The sequence below is a fragment of the Oncorhynchus keta genome, chromosome 20 (assembly GCF_023373465.1).
Source record: "Oncorhynchus keta strain PuntledgeMale-10-30-2019 chromosome 20, Oket_V2, whole genome shotgun sequence".
In the NCBI taxonomy this organism is placed as follows: domain Eukaryota; kingdom Metazoa; phylum Chordata; class Actinopteri; order Salmoniformes; family Salmonidae; genus Oncorhynchus; species Oncorhynchus keta.
Genome location: NC_068440.1, coordinates 32,203,827 through 32,217,760, shown reverse-complemented (window position 1 = coordinate 32,217,760; position 13,934 = coordinate 32,203,827). Strand labels below are relative to the sequence as shown.

Genomic DNA, 13,934 nt, shown 5'->3' with positions numbered 1-13,934 from the left:
TCCTCCCCTCTCTACCTCCCCTCTCTACCTCCCCTCTCTACCTCCTCTCTCCTCTCTCTACCTCCCCTCTCTACCTCCCTACCCCCTCTCTACCTCCCTCTCTCTACCTCCCTCTCTCTCTACCTCCTCTACCTCTCTCCTCCCTCTCTACCTCTCTCTGCCCCCTCTCTCTACCTCCTCTCTCTACCTCCCCTCTCTCCTACCTCCCCTCTCTACCTCCTCCTCTCTCCCCCCTCTCTACCTCCTCTCTCTACCTCCTCCCTCTACCTCCTCCTCCTCCTCTCTCCCTCTCTACCTCCCCTCTCTACCTCCTCCTCTCTACCTCCCCTCTCTACCTCCCCTCTCTCCTCCCCTACCTCCCTCTCTCTCCCCTCCTCCTCCTCTCTACCTCCTCCTCTCTCTACCTCCCTCTCTCTCCCCTCTCTGCCTCCCCTCTCTACCTCCCTCTCTACCTCCCTCTCTACCTCCCTCTCTCTCCTCCCCTCTCTACCTCCCCTCTCTCTACCTCCCCTCTCTACCTCCCCTCCTCTCCTCCTCTCTCTACCTCCCCTCTCTACCTCCTCTCTCTACCTCCCCTCTCTACCTCCCTCTCTCCTCCCCCTCTCTCTCCTCCCTCTCTACCTCCTCCCCTCTCTACCTCCTCCTCTCTCTCCTCCCCTCTCTACCTCCCTCTCTACCTCCCTCCTCTCTACCTCCCTCTCTACCTCCCCTCTCTCTACCTCCCCTCTCTACCTCCCCTCTCTCCTCCCCTCTCTACCTCCTCTGCCTCCCCTCTCTACCTCCCCCTCTCTACCTCCTCTCTACCTCCTCTCTCTACCTCCTCCTCTCTACCTCCCTCTCTACCTCCTCTCTACCTCCTCTCCCTCTCTACCTCCCCTCTCTACCTCCCCTCTCTACCTCCTCTCTCCCTCTCTACCCCTCCTCTCCCTCCCTCTCTACCTCCTCCTCCCTCCTCTCCTCTACCTCCTCTCTCCTCTCCTCCTCTCTCTACCTCCCTACTCTCTCCTCCTCTCTCTCCTCCCCTCTCCCTCTCCCTCCCTCTCTACCTCCTCTCTCTACCTCTCCCCTCTCTACCTCCCCTCTCTACCTCCCCTCTCTCCCTCTACCTCTCTCCTCCCTCCCTCCTCTCTCCTCTCTACCTCCCCTCTCTACCTCCTCCTCTCCCCTCTCCCTCCCTCTCTACCTCCCCTCTCTCTACCTCCTCTCTCCTCTCTACCTCCCCCTCTCTCCTCCCCTCTCTACCTCCCCTCTCTACCTCTCTCTCCTCCCCTCTCTACCTCCCCTCTCTACCTCCCTCTCTCTACCTCCCCTCTCTACCTCCCCCTCTCTCCTCCTCCTCTCTCTACCTCCCCTCTCTCCTCCCTCTACCTCCTCTCTCTACCTCCCTCTCTCTACCTCCCCTCTCTACCTCCCCTCTCTCCCTCCCCTCTCTACCTCCTCTCTCCTCCTCCTCTCTCTCCCTCCTCCTCTCTACCTCCCTCTCTCCTCCCCTCTCTGCTCCCCTCTCTACCTCCTCTCTCTACCTCCCCTCTCTACCTCCTCTCTACCTCCCCTCTCTCCTCCTCCTCTCCTCCCCTCTCTACCTCCCTCTCTACCTCCCTCTCTACCTCCCCTCTCTACCTCCCCTCTCTACCTCCCCTCTCTCCTCCCTCCCTCTCTACCTCCCTCTCTACCTCCTCTCTCTACCTCCCCTCTCTACCTCCTCTCTACCTCCCTCTCTACCTCCTCTCTACCTCCCCTCTCTACCTCCTCTCTCTACCTCCTCCTCTCTCTACCTCCCTCCCCTCTCTACCTCCCTCTCTACCTCCCCTCTCTACCTCCTCTCCTCTCTCCTCCCTCTCTCTCCCTCTCTCTCTCTACCTCCTCTCTACCTCCCCTCTCTACCTCCCTCTCTACCTCCCCTCTCTCCCTCCCCTCTCTCCTCCTCCCTCTCTACCTCCTCTCTCTACCTCCCTCTCTACCTCCCCTCTCTCCTCCCTCTCTCTGCCTCCTCTCTACCTCCTCTCTCTACCTCCTCTCTCTACCTCCTCCTCTCTACCTCCCCTCTCTCTCCCTCCCTCTCTCTACCTCCCCTCTCTACCTCCCCTCTCTACCTCCCTCTCTCCTCCCCTCTCTACCTCCTCTCTCTACCTCCCCTCTCTCTCTCCCCCTCTCCCTGCTCTCTCTACCTCCCTCTCTACCTCCCTCTCTCCTCCCCTCTCTACCTCCCTCTCTACCTCCCCTCCTCTCTCCTCCTCCTCTCTACCTCCTCTCTACCTCCCTCTCTACCTCCTCTCCTACCTCCCCTCTCTACCTCCCTCTCTACCTCCCCTCTCTCTCCTCCTCTCTCTACCTCCTCTCTCTACCTCCTCTCTCTCTCCCCCCCTCTCTCCCTCCCCTCCTCTCCCTCCCCTCTCTACCTCCTCTCTCTACCTCCTCTCTCTACCTCCCCTCTCTACCTCTCCCCTCTCTCCTCCTCCTCTCTACCTCCTCTCTCTCTACCTCCCCCTCTCTACCTCCCCTCTCTACCTCCCTCTCTACCTCTCTCTCCTCCTCCTCTCTACCTCCCCTCTCTACCTCCTCTCTCTACCTCCCCTCTCTACCTCCTCTCTCTACCTCCCCTCTCTACCTCCCCTCTCTACCTCCTCTCTCTACCTCCCCTCTCTACCTCCTCTCTCTACCTCCTCTCTCTACCTCCCCTCTCTACCTCCTCTCTCTACCTCCCCTCTCTACCTCCCCTCTCTACCTCCCCTCTCTACCTCCCCTCTCTACCTCCTCCTCTCTACCTCCCCTCTCTACCTCCTCTCTACCTCCTCTCTCCCTCCCTCTCTACCTCCCCTCTCTACCTCCCTCTCTCTACCTCCCCTGCCTCTCTACCTCCCCTCTACCTCCTCTCTCCTCCTCCCCTCTCTACCTCCCCTCCTCTACCTCCCTCTCTACCTCCCCTCTCTACCTCCCCTCTCTACCTCCCTCTCTACCTCCTCCTGCCTCCTCTCCCTCCTCTCTCTACCTCCCCTCTCTACCTCCCCTCTCTACCTCCCCTCTCTACCTCCCCTCTCTACCTCCCCTCTCTACCTCCTCCCCTCTACCTCCTCTCCTACCTCCTCCTCTCTACCTCCTCTCTCTACCTCCCTCTCTACCTCCCCTCTCTCCTCCTCCCCCTCTCTGCCTCCCTCTCTACCTCCTCTCTCTACCTCCCCTCTCTACCTCCTCTCTCTACCTCCCCTCTCTACCTCCCCTCTCTACCTCCCCTCTCTACCTCCCCTCTCTACCTCCCCTCTCTACCTCCCCTCTCTACCTCCCCTCTCTACCTCCCCTCTCTACCTCCTCTCTCTACCTCCTCTCTCTACCTCCCCTCTCTACCTCCCCTCTCTACCTCCCTCTCTACCTCCTCTCTCTCTCCCTCCTCTCTACCTCCTCTCTCTCTCTACCTCCCCTCTCTACCTCCCCTCTCTCTCTCTACCTCCCCCCCTCTCTACCTCCCCTCTCTACCTCCCCTCTCTACCTCCTCTCTCTCCCTCCCCTCTCTACCTCCTCTCTCTCCCTCCCCTCTCTCTCTCCCTCTCTGCTTAACATTAGGGTTTGTTTCACAAGAAAATCATAAATGCCATTGACGTAGATACAATCTTAATTTTAGTCCATTTGAAAATGGTTCCCATTAGGGTGAATGTTGAATACGTTAAATACAGTAGTTATGTAATTATTTTGAAATTGACTTTCTTTGTAATTTTGTGTGTGTGTGTGTGTGTGTGTGTGTGTGTGTGTGTGTGTGTGTGTGTGTGTGTGTGTGTGTGTGTGTGTGTGTGTGTGTGTGTGTGTGTGTGTGTGTGTGTGTGTGTCCACAGAGCCACCGCCAGAGGACCACCTCCTTCAAAACACACTATGGCCTGAGGTCCAAAAACTGTTAGTGTCCCATGATCATTCTAACAGTCCTTTCATTCCATCTTCACGCACACACACACTTTCGGTCTCAATGGCTATATTTACACAGGCATCCCAATTCTAATCTTTTTCCACTAATTGGTATTTTGACCAATCGGATCAGCTGTTTTGCCAAATATCAGAATTAGGCTGCATGTGTAAAGGCAGCTAATGTTCAGAGTACCACTTTTGCACACGCTTCATCAACTACAGAATCAGACTTGTCAGAAAAGGTTTCAGCACTGTTTCCTGCTTTCGAGGAATGCACTCAAGGAATCTATGATTTCAACCTTTAGTGTGCAGCATCCATTTTCCATGCGACACGATATTTCAACGCATTTCTCATATTTATAGACAAATAACTGGTTGTTTTTTTCCGCCTCCTGTGAGGATTAATGGGTCTGAAAATATTTCTAAACCTCAGAGCCAGCCAGCCAAAGACCTCCCACCAATCAGAATGCAGATTTCCCCATGAGCCTCTTCTCTGCCCAGGAGAATATATCGCCTCCATTTGTTGCCAATGTTAAATCTATTTACCAGTCAGTCCTGCATTAACATGACATACAGCTGTGACATTTACTGCAAGTACTGCCATTGTGTTTTTGAATAGCACTTTTCTTACTCCCATTTGGCAAGGAATGCATTGTATAATTGAACGCGTAATAGCAACATTAAAATTCATGTGGCGTCATATTTTTGATTCTGTGGTAGGGTTTCTATTCTGAGTATATTTCTGAATATGAAATGTTTAGAAGGTTTGGTAGGTTGAGAGGATGAGATGTTTCTGCGCTCTTGTGTGCGTGTGCCCTGCAGTCTGCTGTTCTGGAGTCCCGTATGTCACCGTTTAATTCCACTGTCTAGCTCTAACGTGCTTTACCAGTAAGGTATCATCTGTGTCTTCTTAACCTTTTGCAGCCTGTGTGAGTGGAATCTACATAATTCCAGCTAGAAAACCTTCCGCTCTCTGGCTGAGTCCCAAATGTCACCTTAAGTCCCTACAGTTGAAGTCGGAAGTTTACATACACTTAGGTTGGAGTCATTAAAACTCATTTTTCAACAACTCCCCACATTTCTTGTTAACAACCTATAGTTTTGACAAGTCAGTTAGGACATCTACTTTGTGCATGACACAAGTCATTTTCCCGACAATTGTTTACAGTCAGATTATTTCACTTATAATTCACTGTATCACAATTCCAGTGGGTCAGAAGTTTACATACACTCAGTTGACTACCTTTAAACAGCTTGGAAAATTATGTCATGGATTCAGAAGCTTCTGATATGTTAATTTACATCATTTGAGTCAATTGGAGGTGTACCTGTGTATGTATTTCAAGGCCTACCTTCAAACTCAGTGCCTCTTGACATCATGGAAACATCAAAAGAAATCAGCCAAGACCTGAGAAGAAAATTTTAGACCTCCACAAGTCTGGTTCATTGGCATCAATTTCCAAATGCCTGAAGGTACCACATTCATATGTACAAACAACAGTACGCAAGTATAAACACCATGGGACCACGCAGCCGCCATACCGTTGAGGAAGGAGATGCGTTCTGTCTCCTAGAGATTAATGTACTTTGGTGCGAAAAGTACAAATCAATCCCAGAACAACAGCAAAGGACCTTGTGAAGATGCTGAAGGAAACAGGTACAAAAGTATCTATATCCACATTAAAACGAGTCCTATATGGACATAACCTGAAATGCAGCTCAGTAAGGAAGAAGCCACTGCTCCAAAACCGCCATTAAAAACCAGACTACAGTTTGCAACTGCACATGGGGACAAAGATCATACTTGTTGGAGAAATGTCCTCTGATCTGATGAAACAAAAATAGAACTGTTTGACCATAATGACCATCCTTATGTTTGGTGGAAAAAGGAGGAGGCTTGAAAGCCGGAGAACACCACCCCAACCGTGAAGCACGGTGGTGGCAGCATCATGTTGTGGGGATGCTTTGCTGCAGGAGGGACTGGTGCACTTCACAAAATAGATGGCATCATGAGGATGGAAAATTATGTGGATATATTGAAGCAACATCTCAAGACATCAGTCAGGAAGTTAAAGCTTGGTCGCAAATGGGTCTTCCAAATGGACAATGACCCCAAGCATACTTCCAAAGTTGTGGGCAGAACTGAAAAAGCGTGTGCGAGCAAGGAGGCCTACAAACCTTACTCAGTTACACCAGCTCTGTCAGGAAGAATGGGCCAAAATTCACCCAACTTATTGTGGGAAGCTTGTGGAAGGCTATTTTGAAGCAATGCTATTTTGAAGTAATGCTACCAAATACTGAAATACTAATTGAGTGTATGTAAACTTCTGACCCACAGGGAATGTGATGAAAAAAATAAAAGCTGAAATAAATAATGCTCTCTGCGATTATTCAGACATTTCACATTCTTAAAATAAAGTGGTGATCTAACTGACCTAAGACAAGGAATTTTTACTAGGATTAAATGTCAGGAATTGTGAAAAAAGAGTTTAAATGACTTTGGCTAAGGTGTATGTAAATTTCCGACTTCAACTGTATATAGTCCACTATCTTTGACCAGAGCCCTGTGCACTAATAGGGAATTGTGGGCCATTTGGATGTAGTCGCTCTGTTTCAAATGCCCCTGTTTAGAGCCTGGCAGCTCTGACACCAGAAGCGTGATTCTAAGATGCGCCATTTTAAAGCTTTCAGGAGGATTGTTTGTGCTTCAAGTTTGACCACTTGTCTTTTATCACAGTCTTATCTGGTGACTAAGCTCTCATCACTCCTCTTTGCTCCCTCTGCTCTCTCTCTTTTTCATCTTCTTGCTCTCTCGCTCTCTCTCTCTCCTTTATCCTTCTCTCTCTCTCCTTCCCTCTCTCTCCAGGTATGGACATGGCTTTGAGATGTTCTGTCTGGCGTCTGACAGTGGGAGGACGGTGGTGGCTTCGGCATGTAAGGTAGTGTGACAAGTTGGAGGTCAAATGCCAAACGTCGATCTGTGACTGTAGCAAAGCACATTGTACTTTATTAGCAGGGGTTGGAACTGGTTCCGGGAACATAACTGAAAACCATAAATTGTTTTAACAAATAGAGGAATCGGAACCGGGAACGACAGTGATCTATACTGTTCCGGAACATTTACATTTAAAGCATCAGGATCATTTAAAGCATTCCGAGTCTACCGTAGGCTACTGACGTTGCGGGGTCTACCGTAGGCTACTGACGTTGCGGGGTCTACCGTAGGCTACTGACGTTGCGGGGTCTACCGTAGGCTACTGACGTTGCGGGGTCTACCGTAGGCTACTGACGTTGCGGGGTCTACCGTAGGCTACTGACGTTGCAGGGTCTACCGTAGGCTGTTTTTATTTAAAATTCTGGTGCTGCTCTACACACACTAGCTAGCTCTGGTCCAACCAATGTTAAGCCAACCCACGAAATCACAGACTTATCCTCTCTTCTTCATCTATGATATTGAATCTACCTTCTTCAATTGCCAGAGACAGTATCCCTGTTCTCAACTGAGCGCACAAGGATCTTTTTGATTTCTTGTTAGTTGACAGTGATATATCAGTTGTCAGGGTTTATACCAAAGTTTATCTTGTGTTTGATCATGTTGACATTGCATGATGACTTATTTGTAAATATGTGTTGTAGATCATCCTTAAATATGTAATTTACTGGTTACAACAGGGTTTCCCAAACTCGGTGCACATTTTGGTTAGGGGTCCCTAACAATATACACTAGCCTATACCCTAACACTAGCCTATACACTAGCCTATACCCTAACACTAGCCTATACACTAGCCTATACACTAGCCTATACCCTAACACTAGCCTATACACTAGCCTATACCCTAACACTAGCCTATACACTAGCCTATACCCTAACACTATACACTAGCCTATACCCTAACACTATACACTAGCCTATACCCGAACACTATACACTAGCCTATACCCGAACACTATACACTAGCCTATACCCTAACACTAGCCTATACACTAGCCTATACCCTAACACTAGCCTATACACTAGCCTATACCCTAACACTAGCCTATACACTAGCCTATACCCTAACACTAGCCTATACACTAGCCTATACCCTAACACTAGCCTATACCCTAACACTAGCCTATACCCTAACACTATACACTAGCCTATACCCTAACACTATACACTAGCCTATACCCTAACACTATACACTAGCCTATACCCTAACACTATACACTAGCCTATACCCGAACACTATACACTAGCCTATACCCGAACACTATACACTAGCCTATACCCGAACACTATACACTAGCCTATACCCGAACACTATACACTAGCCTATACCCTAACACTAGCCTATACACTAGCCTATACCCTAACACTAGCCTATACACTAGCCTATACCCTAACACTAGCCTATACACTAGCCTATACCCTAACACTAGCCTATACACTAGCCTATACCCTAACACTAGCCTATACCCTAACACTAGCCTATACCCTAACACTATACACTAGCCTATACCCGAACACTATACACTAGCCTATACCCAAACACTATACACTAGCCTATACCCTAACACTATACACTAGCCTATACCCTAACACTATACACTAGCCTATACCCTAACACTATACACTAGCCTATACCCTAACACTATACACTAGCCTATACCCTAACACTATACACTAGCCTATACCCTAACACTATACACTAGCCTATACCCTAACACTATACACTAGCCTATACCCTAACACTATACACTAGCCTATACCCTAACACTATACACTAGCCTATACCCTAACACTATACACTAGCCTATACCCTAACACTATACACTAGCCTATACCCTAACACTATACACTAGCCTATACCCTAACACTATACAGCTGATTCAAATGTTATTTGTTATTTGAATCGGCTGTGTAGTGCTAGGGCAAAAACCAATCTGTACTTTACTATTTATATTTTTGACTTCTTCAACTTCTCTACATTCCTAAAGAAAATTATGTACTTTTTACTCTATACATTTTCCCTGACATCCAAAAGAACTCGTTACATTTTAAATACTTAGCAGGTCAGGAAAATGGTCCAATTCACACACTTATCAAGAGAACATCCCTGGTCATCCCTACTGCCTCTGATCTGGCAGACTCACTAAACGCAGACAGACAGATTGACATGCACACGTTAGCACACTGCTGGACTTGGTAAAGGTCCGTGTCAGTCAGCTTTTTAATCGGAGCAAAATCAATCTGAAAGTGTCTATTTTTCAGCGAAATCACCTGACAGATAACAGGTGAAGTCCATTAGCAGCCATCAGGATCATTCAGATTCCTATCACAACTGGAATGATGTGATTTGATGGCAGTCACCTGACCTGGGTGGTCCCACAGTCCATTATTATCTTTCCTGCTATCTCGCCTTTAGCCAATACAAACATAGGCCTCTATTTTTTTAAGTCACTTCAATAGACTAGACCAGGGTTGCTAGTACATCTTTGAGTCAAAGTTTAAAATGAGTGTTTCCCGAACACAGAGGGAGGAGAATTGTATACTGTTTGCCCCCTGGTGAGGAATGAAGATAGTATTAGCTGATCTATACAGCACTTGGACAAGCTCGCATTAATGGCTGGAATGGTATCTAACATAGCATGAATGGTATAGGGTCCTATGACTATCTTGTCAGCTATGTGTGGGGTCCTCCAACCGCTATTCTTCTCTGGTTCTAGGCCTCTTAGGCTGAGCTAGTTCAGTATGGTCCTCCAACCGCTATTCTTCTCTGGTTCTAGGCCTCTTAGGCTGAGCTAGTTCAGTATGGTCCTCCAACCGCTATTCTTCTCTGGTTCTAGGCCTCCAGCTGGCTCCTTCTCTTCTCTGATTCTAGGCCTCTTAGGCTGAGCTAGTTCAGTATGGTCCTCCAACCGCTATTCTTCTCTGGTTCTAGGCCTCCAGCTGGCTCCTTCTCTTCTCTGGTTCTAGGTCTCTTAGTTCAGTATGGTCCTCCAGCTGCTTCTCTTCTCTGGTTCTAGGCCTCTTAGGCTGAGCTAGTTCAGTATGGTCCTCCAACCGCTATTCTTCTCTGGTTCTAGGCCTCTTAGGCTGAGCTAGTTCAGTATGGTCCTCCAATCGCTATTCTTCTCTGGTTCTAGGCCTCTTAGGCTGAGCTAGTTCAGTATGGTCCTCCAATCGCTATTCTTCTCTGGTTCTAGGTCTCTTAGGCTGAGCTAGTTCAGTATGGTCCTCCAACCGCTATTCTTTTCTGGTTCTAGGCCTCCAGCTGGCTCCTTCTCTTCTCTGGTTCTAGGTCTCTTAGTTCAGTATGGTCCTCCAGCTGCTTCTCTTCTCTGGTTCTAGGCCTCTTAGGCTGAGCTAGTTCAGTATGGTCCTCCAACCGCTATTCTTCTCTGGTTCTAGGCCTCTTAGGCTGAGCTAGTTCAGTATGGTCCTCCAATCGCTATTCTTCTCTGGTTCTAGGCCTCTTAGGCTGAGCTAGTTCAGTATGGTCCTCCAACCACTATTCTTCTCTGGTTCTAGGCCTCTTAGGCTGATCTAGTTCAGTATGGTCCTCCAACCGCTATTCTTCTCTGGTTCTAGGCCTCATAGGCTGAGCTAGTTCAGTATGGTCCTCCAATCGCTATTCTTCTCTGGTTCTAGGCCTCTTAGGCTGAGCTAGTTCAGTATGGTCCTCCAATCGCTATTCTTCTCTGGTTCTAGGTCTCTTAGGCTGAGCTAGTTCAGTATGGTCCTCCAATCGCTATTCTTCTCTGGTTCTAGGTCTCTTAGGCTGAGCTAGTTCAGTATGATCCTCCAACCGCTATTCTTCTCTGGTTCTAGGCCTCTTAGGCTGAGCTAGTTCAGTATGGTGCTCCAACCGCTATTCTTCTCTGGTTCTAGGCCTCTAAGGCTGAGCATGCGGCCGTGCTGCTCTGGAGCTCCACTTCCTGGCGTCAGCTACAGGCGCTGCCCTGCCACAGCCTCACTGTCACCCAGATGGCCTTCTCTCCCAATGGACTGTTCCTATTGGCCGTGTCCCGGGACAGGACCTGGTCGCTATGGAAACGGGACGACCCCGCCGCCACCCCTACAAACACAGGTGAGCTGAGGGTCCTGTCTGTATGCTTTACTGGTATTATGCTTTGTCTTTTAATAGTATTTTCTTCCTGCTTTTGAAGTTAGTTTGGTTTCATGTCAGGTGTTTAAGCAGCCAAGAGCTAGTTTATTTTGAGTTTAGTCCTGTTTTACTAGCCTAGGGATAGTTTGGAGCCATACAACCAATGTCTCAAATCTCCATTTAAACCCAGTCAGGTAAATCACCAGTGACACAGCCCTAATCGGTGAAGCAACTGTTTTTCTTTCCCTATTTGCCTGTGGCGGGTTCCTTGGTGGGTTCCTTGGTGGGTTCCCCGGCGAACTGGCAGTCTGTTCCAGTTGAGCCCTGAATTACTCACGGTCTCACACATGCCCGCACACATGCAGACACACTCTCTCTCTCTCTTAACCAGTTTAGACATGCCAATCGAGGGGCTGGAAAGCACAGTACAGGACGGCCCAGCCAGCCAGTAAAGACAGGGATGGAGAGTGGCTGTAGCTGGAGGTAGAGAGAAGACAGGCCTCCCTAAGCTCCGACAGCACGTGCGTGCGTGTAGGGAAGGGAAAGGGGGATGTCTAGTCAGTTGTACAACTGAAATGTGTCTTCCACATTTAACCCCCTCTGAATCAGAGAGGTGTGGGGAGATGCCTAAATCGACATCCACGTCATCGGCGCCTGGGGAACAGTGGGTTAACTGCCTTGATCAGGGTCAGAAAGACCGATTTTATTATTTTATCATTTTATTATACTGGAATGTGCTTTGTGGCTTGTCACAATTTTTGTATTTATTATTTGTTTTGACTCTAGTGTTCCATTAGTACATGTTAATTTGTGAAGAAACCATGCCACACACAGTTCTTCTCCCTAAAGTCCAATTCCCCTCAGAGTTTCACTTAATTGTGTTTTGACCCCCCCCCACACACACGCGCTGAGTTTGCATACAAGAAACATGCCTATACAAACTGGGACTAGAAACATGCCTATGCAAACTGGGACTAGAAACATGCCTATACAAACTGGGACTAGAAACATGCCTATACAAACTGTGGGACTAGAAACATGCCTATACAAACTGGGAGACTAGAAACATGCCTATACAAACTGTGGGACTAGACACGTGTGAAACAACAGTGTCTCTCTAGAGGCTACTGGAACTACACAGACAGCAGTGTGTCTCTAGAGGCTACTGGGACTACACAGACAGCAGTGTGTCTCTAGAGGCTACTGGGACTACACAGACAGCAGTGTGTCTCTAGAGGCTACTGGGACTACACAGACAGCAGTGTGTCTCTAGAGGCTACTGGAACTACACAGACAGCAGTGTGTCTCTAGAGGCTACTGGAACTACACAGACAGCAGTGTGTCTCTAGAGGCTACTGGGACTACACAGACAGCAGTGTGTCTCTAGAGGCTACTGGAACTACACAGACAGCAGTGTGTCTCTAGAGGCTACTGGGACTACACAGACAGCAGTGTGTCTCTAGAGGCTACTGGGACTACACAGACAGCAGTGTGTCTCTAGAGGCTACTGGAACTACACAGACAGCAGTGTGTCTCTAGAGGCTACTGGGACTACACAGACAGCAGTGTGTCTCTAGAGGCTACTGGAACTACACAGACAGCAGTGTGTCTCTAGAGGCTACTGGAACTACACAGACAGCAGTGTGTCTCTAGAGGCTACTGGAACTACACAGACAGCAGTGTGTCTCTAGAGGCTACTGGGACTACACAGACAGCAGTGTGTCTCTAGAGGCTACTGGGACTACACAGACAGCAGTGTGTCTCTAGAGGGCTGGCTGCTGGAATGACACAGACAACAGTGTGTCTCTAGAGGGCTGGCTGCTGGAACTACATAGACAGCAGTGTGTCTCTAGAGGGCTGGCTGCTGGAACTACACAGACAGCAGTGTGTCTCTAGAGGGCTGGCTGCTGGAATGACACAGACAACAGTGTGTCTCTAGAGGGCTGGCTGCTGGAATGACACAGACAGCAGTGTGTCTCTAGAGGGCTGGCTGCTGGAACTACATAGACAGCAGTGTGTCTCTAGAGGGCTGGCTGCTGGAACTACACAGACAGCAGTGTGTCTCTAGAGGGCTGGCTGCTGGAACTACACAGACAACAGTGTGTCTCTAGAGGGCTGGCTGCTGGAACTACACAGACAGCAGTGTCTCTCTAGAGGGCTGGCTGCTGGAACTACACAGACAGCAGTGTGTCTCTAGAGGGCTGGCTGCTGGAACTACATAGACAGCAGTATGTCTCTAGAGGGCTGGCTGCTGGAACTACACAGACAGCAGTGTGTCTCTAGAGGGCTGGCTGCTGGAATGACACAGACAGCAGTGTGTCTCTAGAGGGCTGGCTGCTGGAACTACACAGACAGCAGTGTGTCTCTAGAGGGCTGGCTGCTGGAATGACACAGACAACAGTGTGTCTCTAGAGGGCTGGCTGCTGGAACTAAATAGAGTGTGTCTCTAGAGGGCTGGCTGCTGGAACTACATAGACAGCCGTGTGTCTCTAGAGGGCTGGCTGCTGGAACTAAATAGAGTGTGTCTCTAGAGGGCTGGCTGCTGGAACTACATAGACAGCCGTGTGTCTCTAGAGGGCTGGCTGCTGGAACTACACAGACAACAGTGTGTCTCTAGAGGGCTGGCTGCTGGAACTACATAGACAGCAGTGTGTCCCTAGAGGGCTGGCTGCTGGAACTACATAGACAGCATTGTGTCTCTAGAGGGCTGGCTGCTGGAACTACACAGACAACAGTGTGTCTCTAGAGGGCTGGCTGCTGGAACTACACAGACAGCAGTGTGTCTCTAGAGGGCTGGCTGCTGGAACTACACAGACAGCAGTGTGTCTCTAGAGGGCTGGCTGCTGGAACTACATAGACAGCAGTGTGTCTCTAGAGGGCTGGCTGCTGGAACTACATAGACAGCAGTGTGTCTCTAGAGGGCTGGCTGCTGGAATGACACAGACGGCAGT

The 13,934-nt window shown here is 49.2% G+C and overlaps 1 protein-coding gene across 1 annotated transcript in view; it reads left to right on the top strand.

Moving 5' to 3' along the window:
- Window positions 1–13,934, top strand: part of elp2 (elongator acetyltransferase complex subunit 2) — a 61,540-nt gene that overhangs the window by 38,342 nt on the left and 9,264 nt on the right. The window contains exons 16-18 of the mRNA XM_035795891.1: window positions 3,825–3,882; window positions 6,758–6,830; window positions 10,767–10,965. Of these exons, the coding sequence (XP_035651784.1) occupies window positions 3,825–3,882; window positions 6,758–6,830; window positions 10,767–10,965 (330 nt within the window). The remainder of the gene's footprint in view (window positions 1–3,824; window positions 3,883–6,757; window positions 6,831–10,766; window positions 10,966–13,934) is intronic.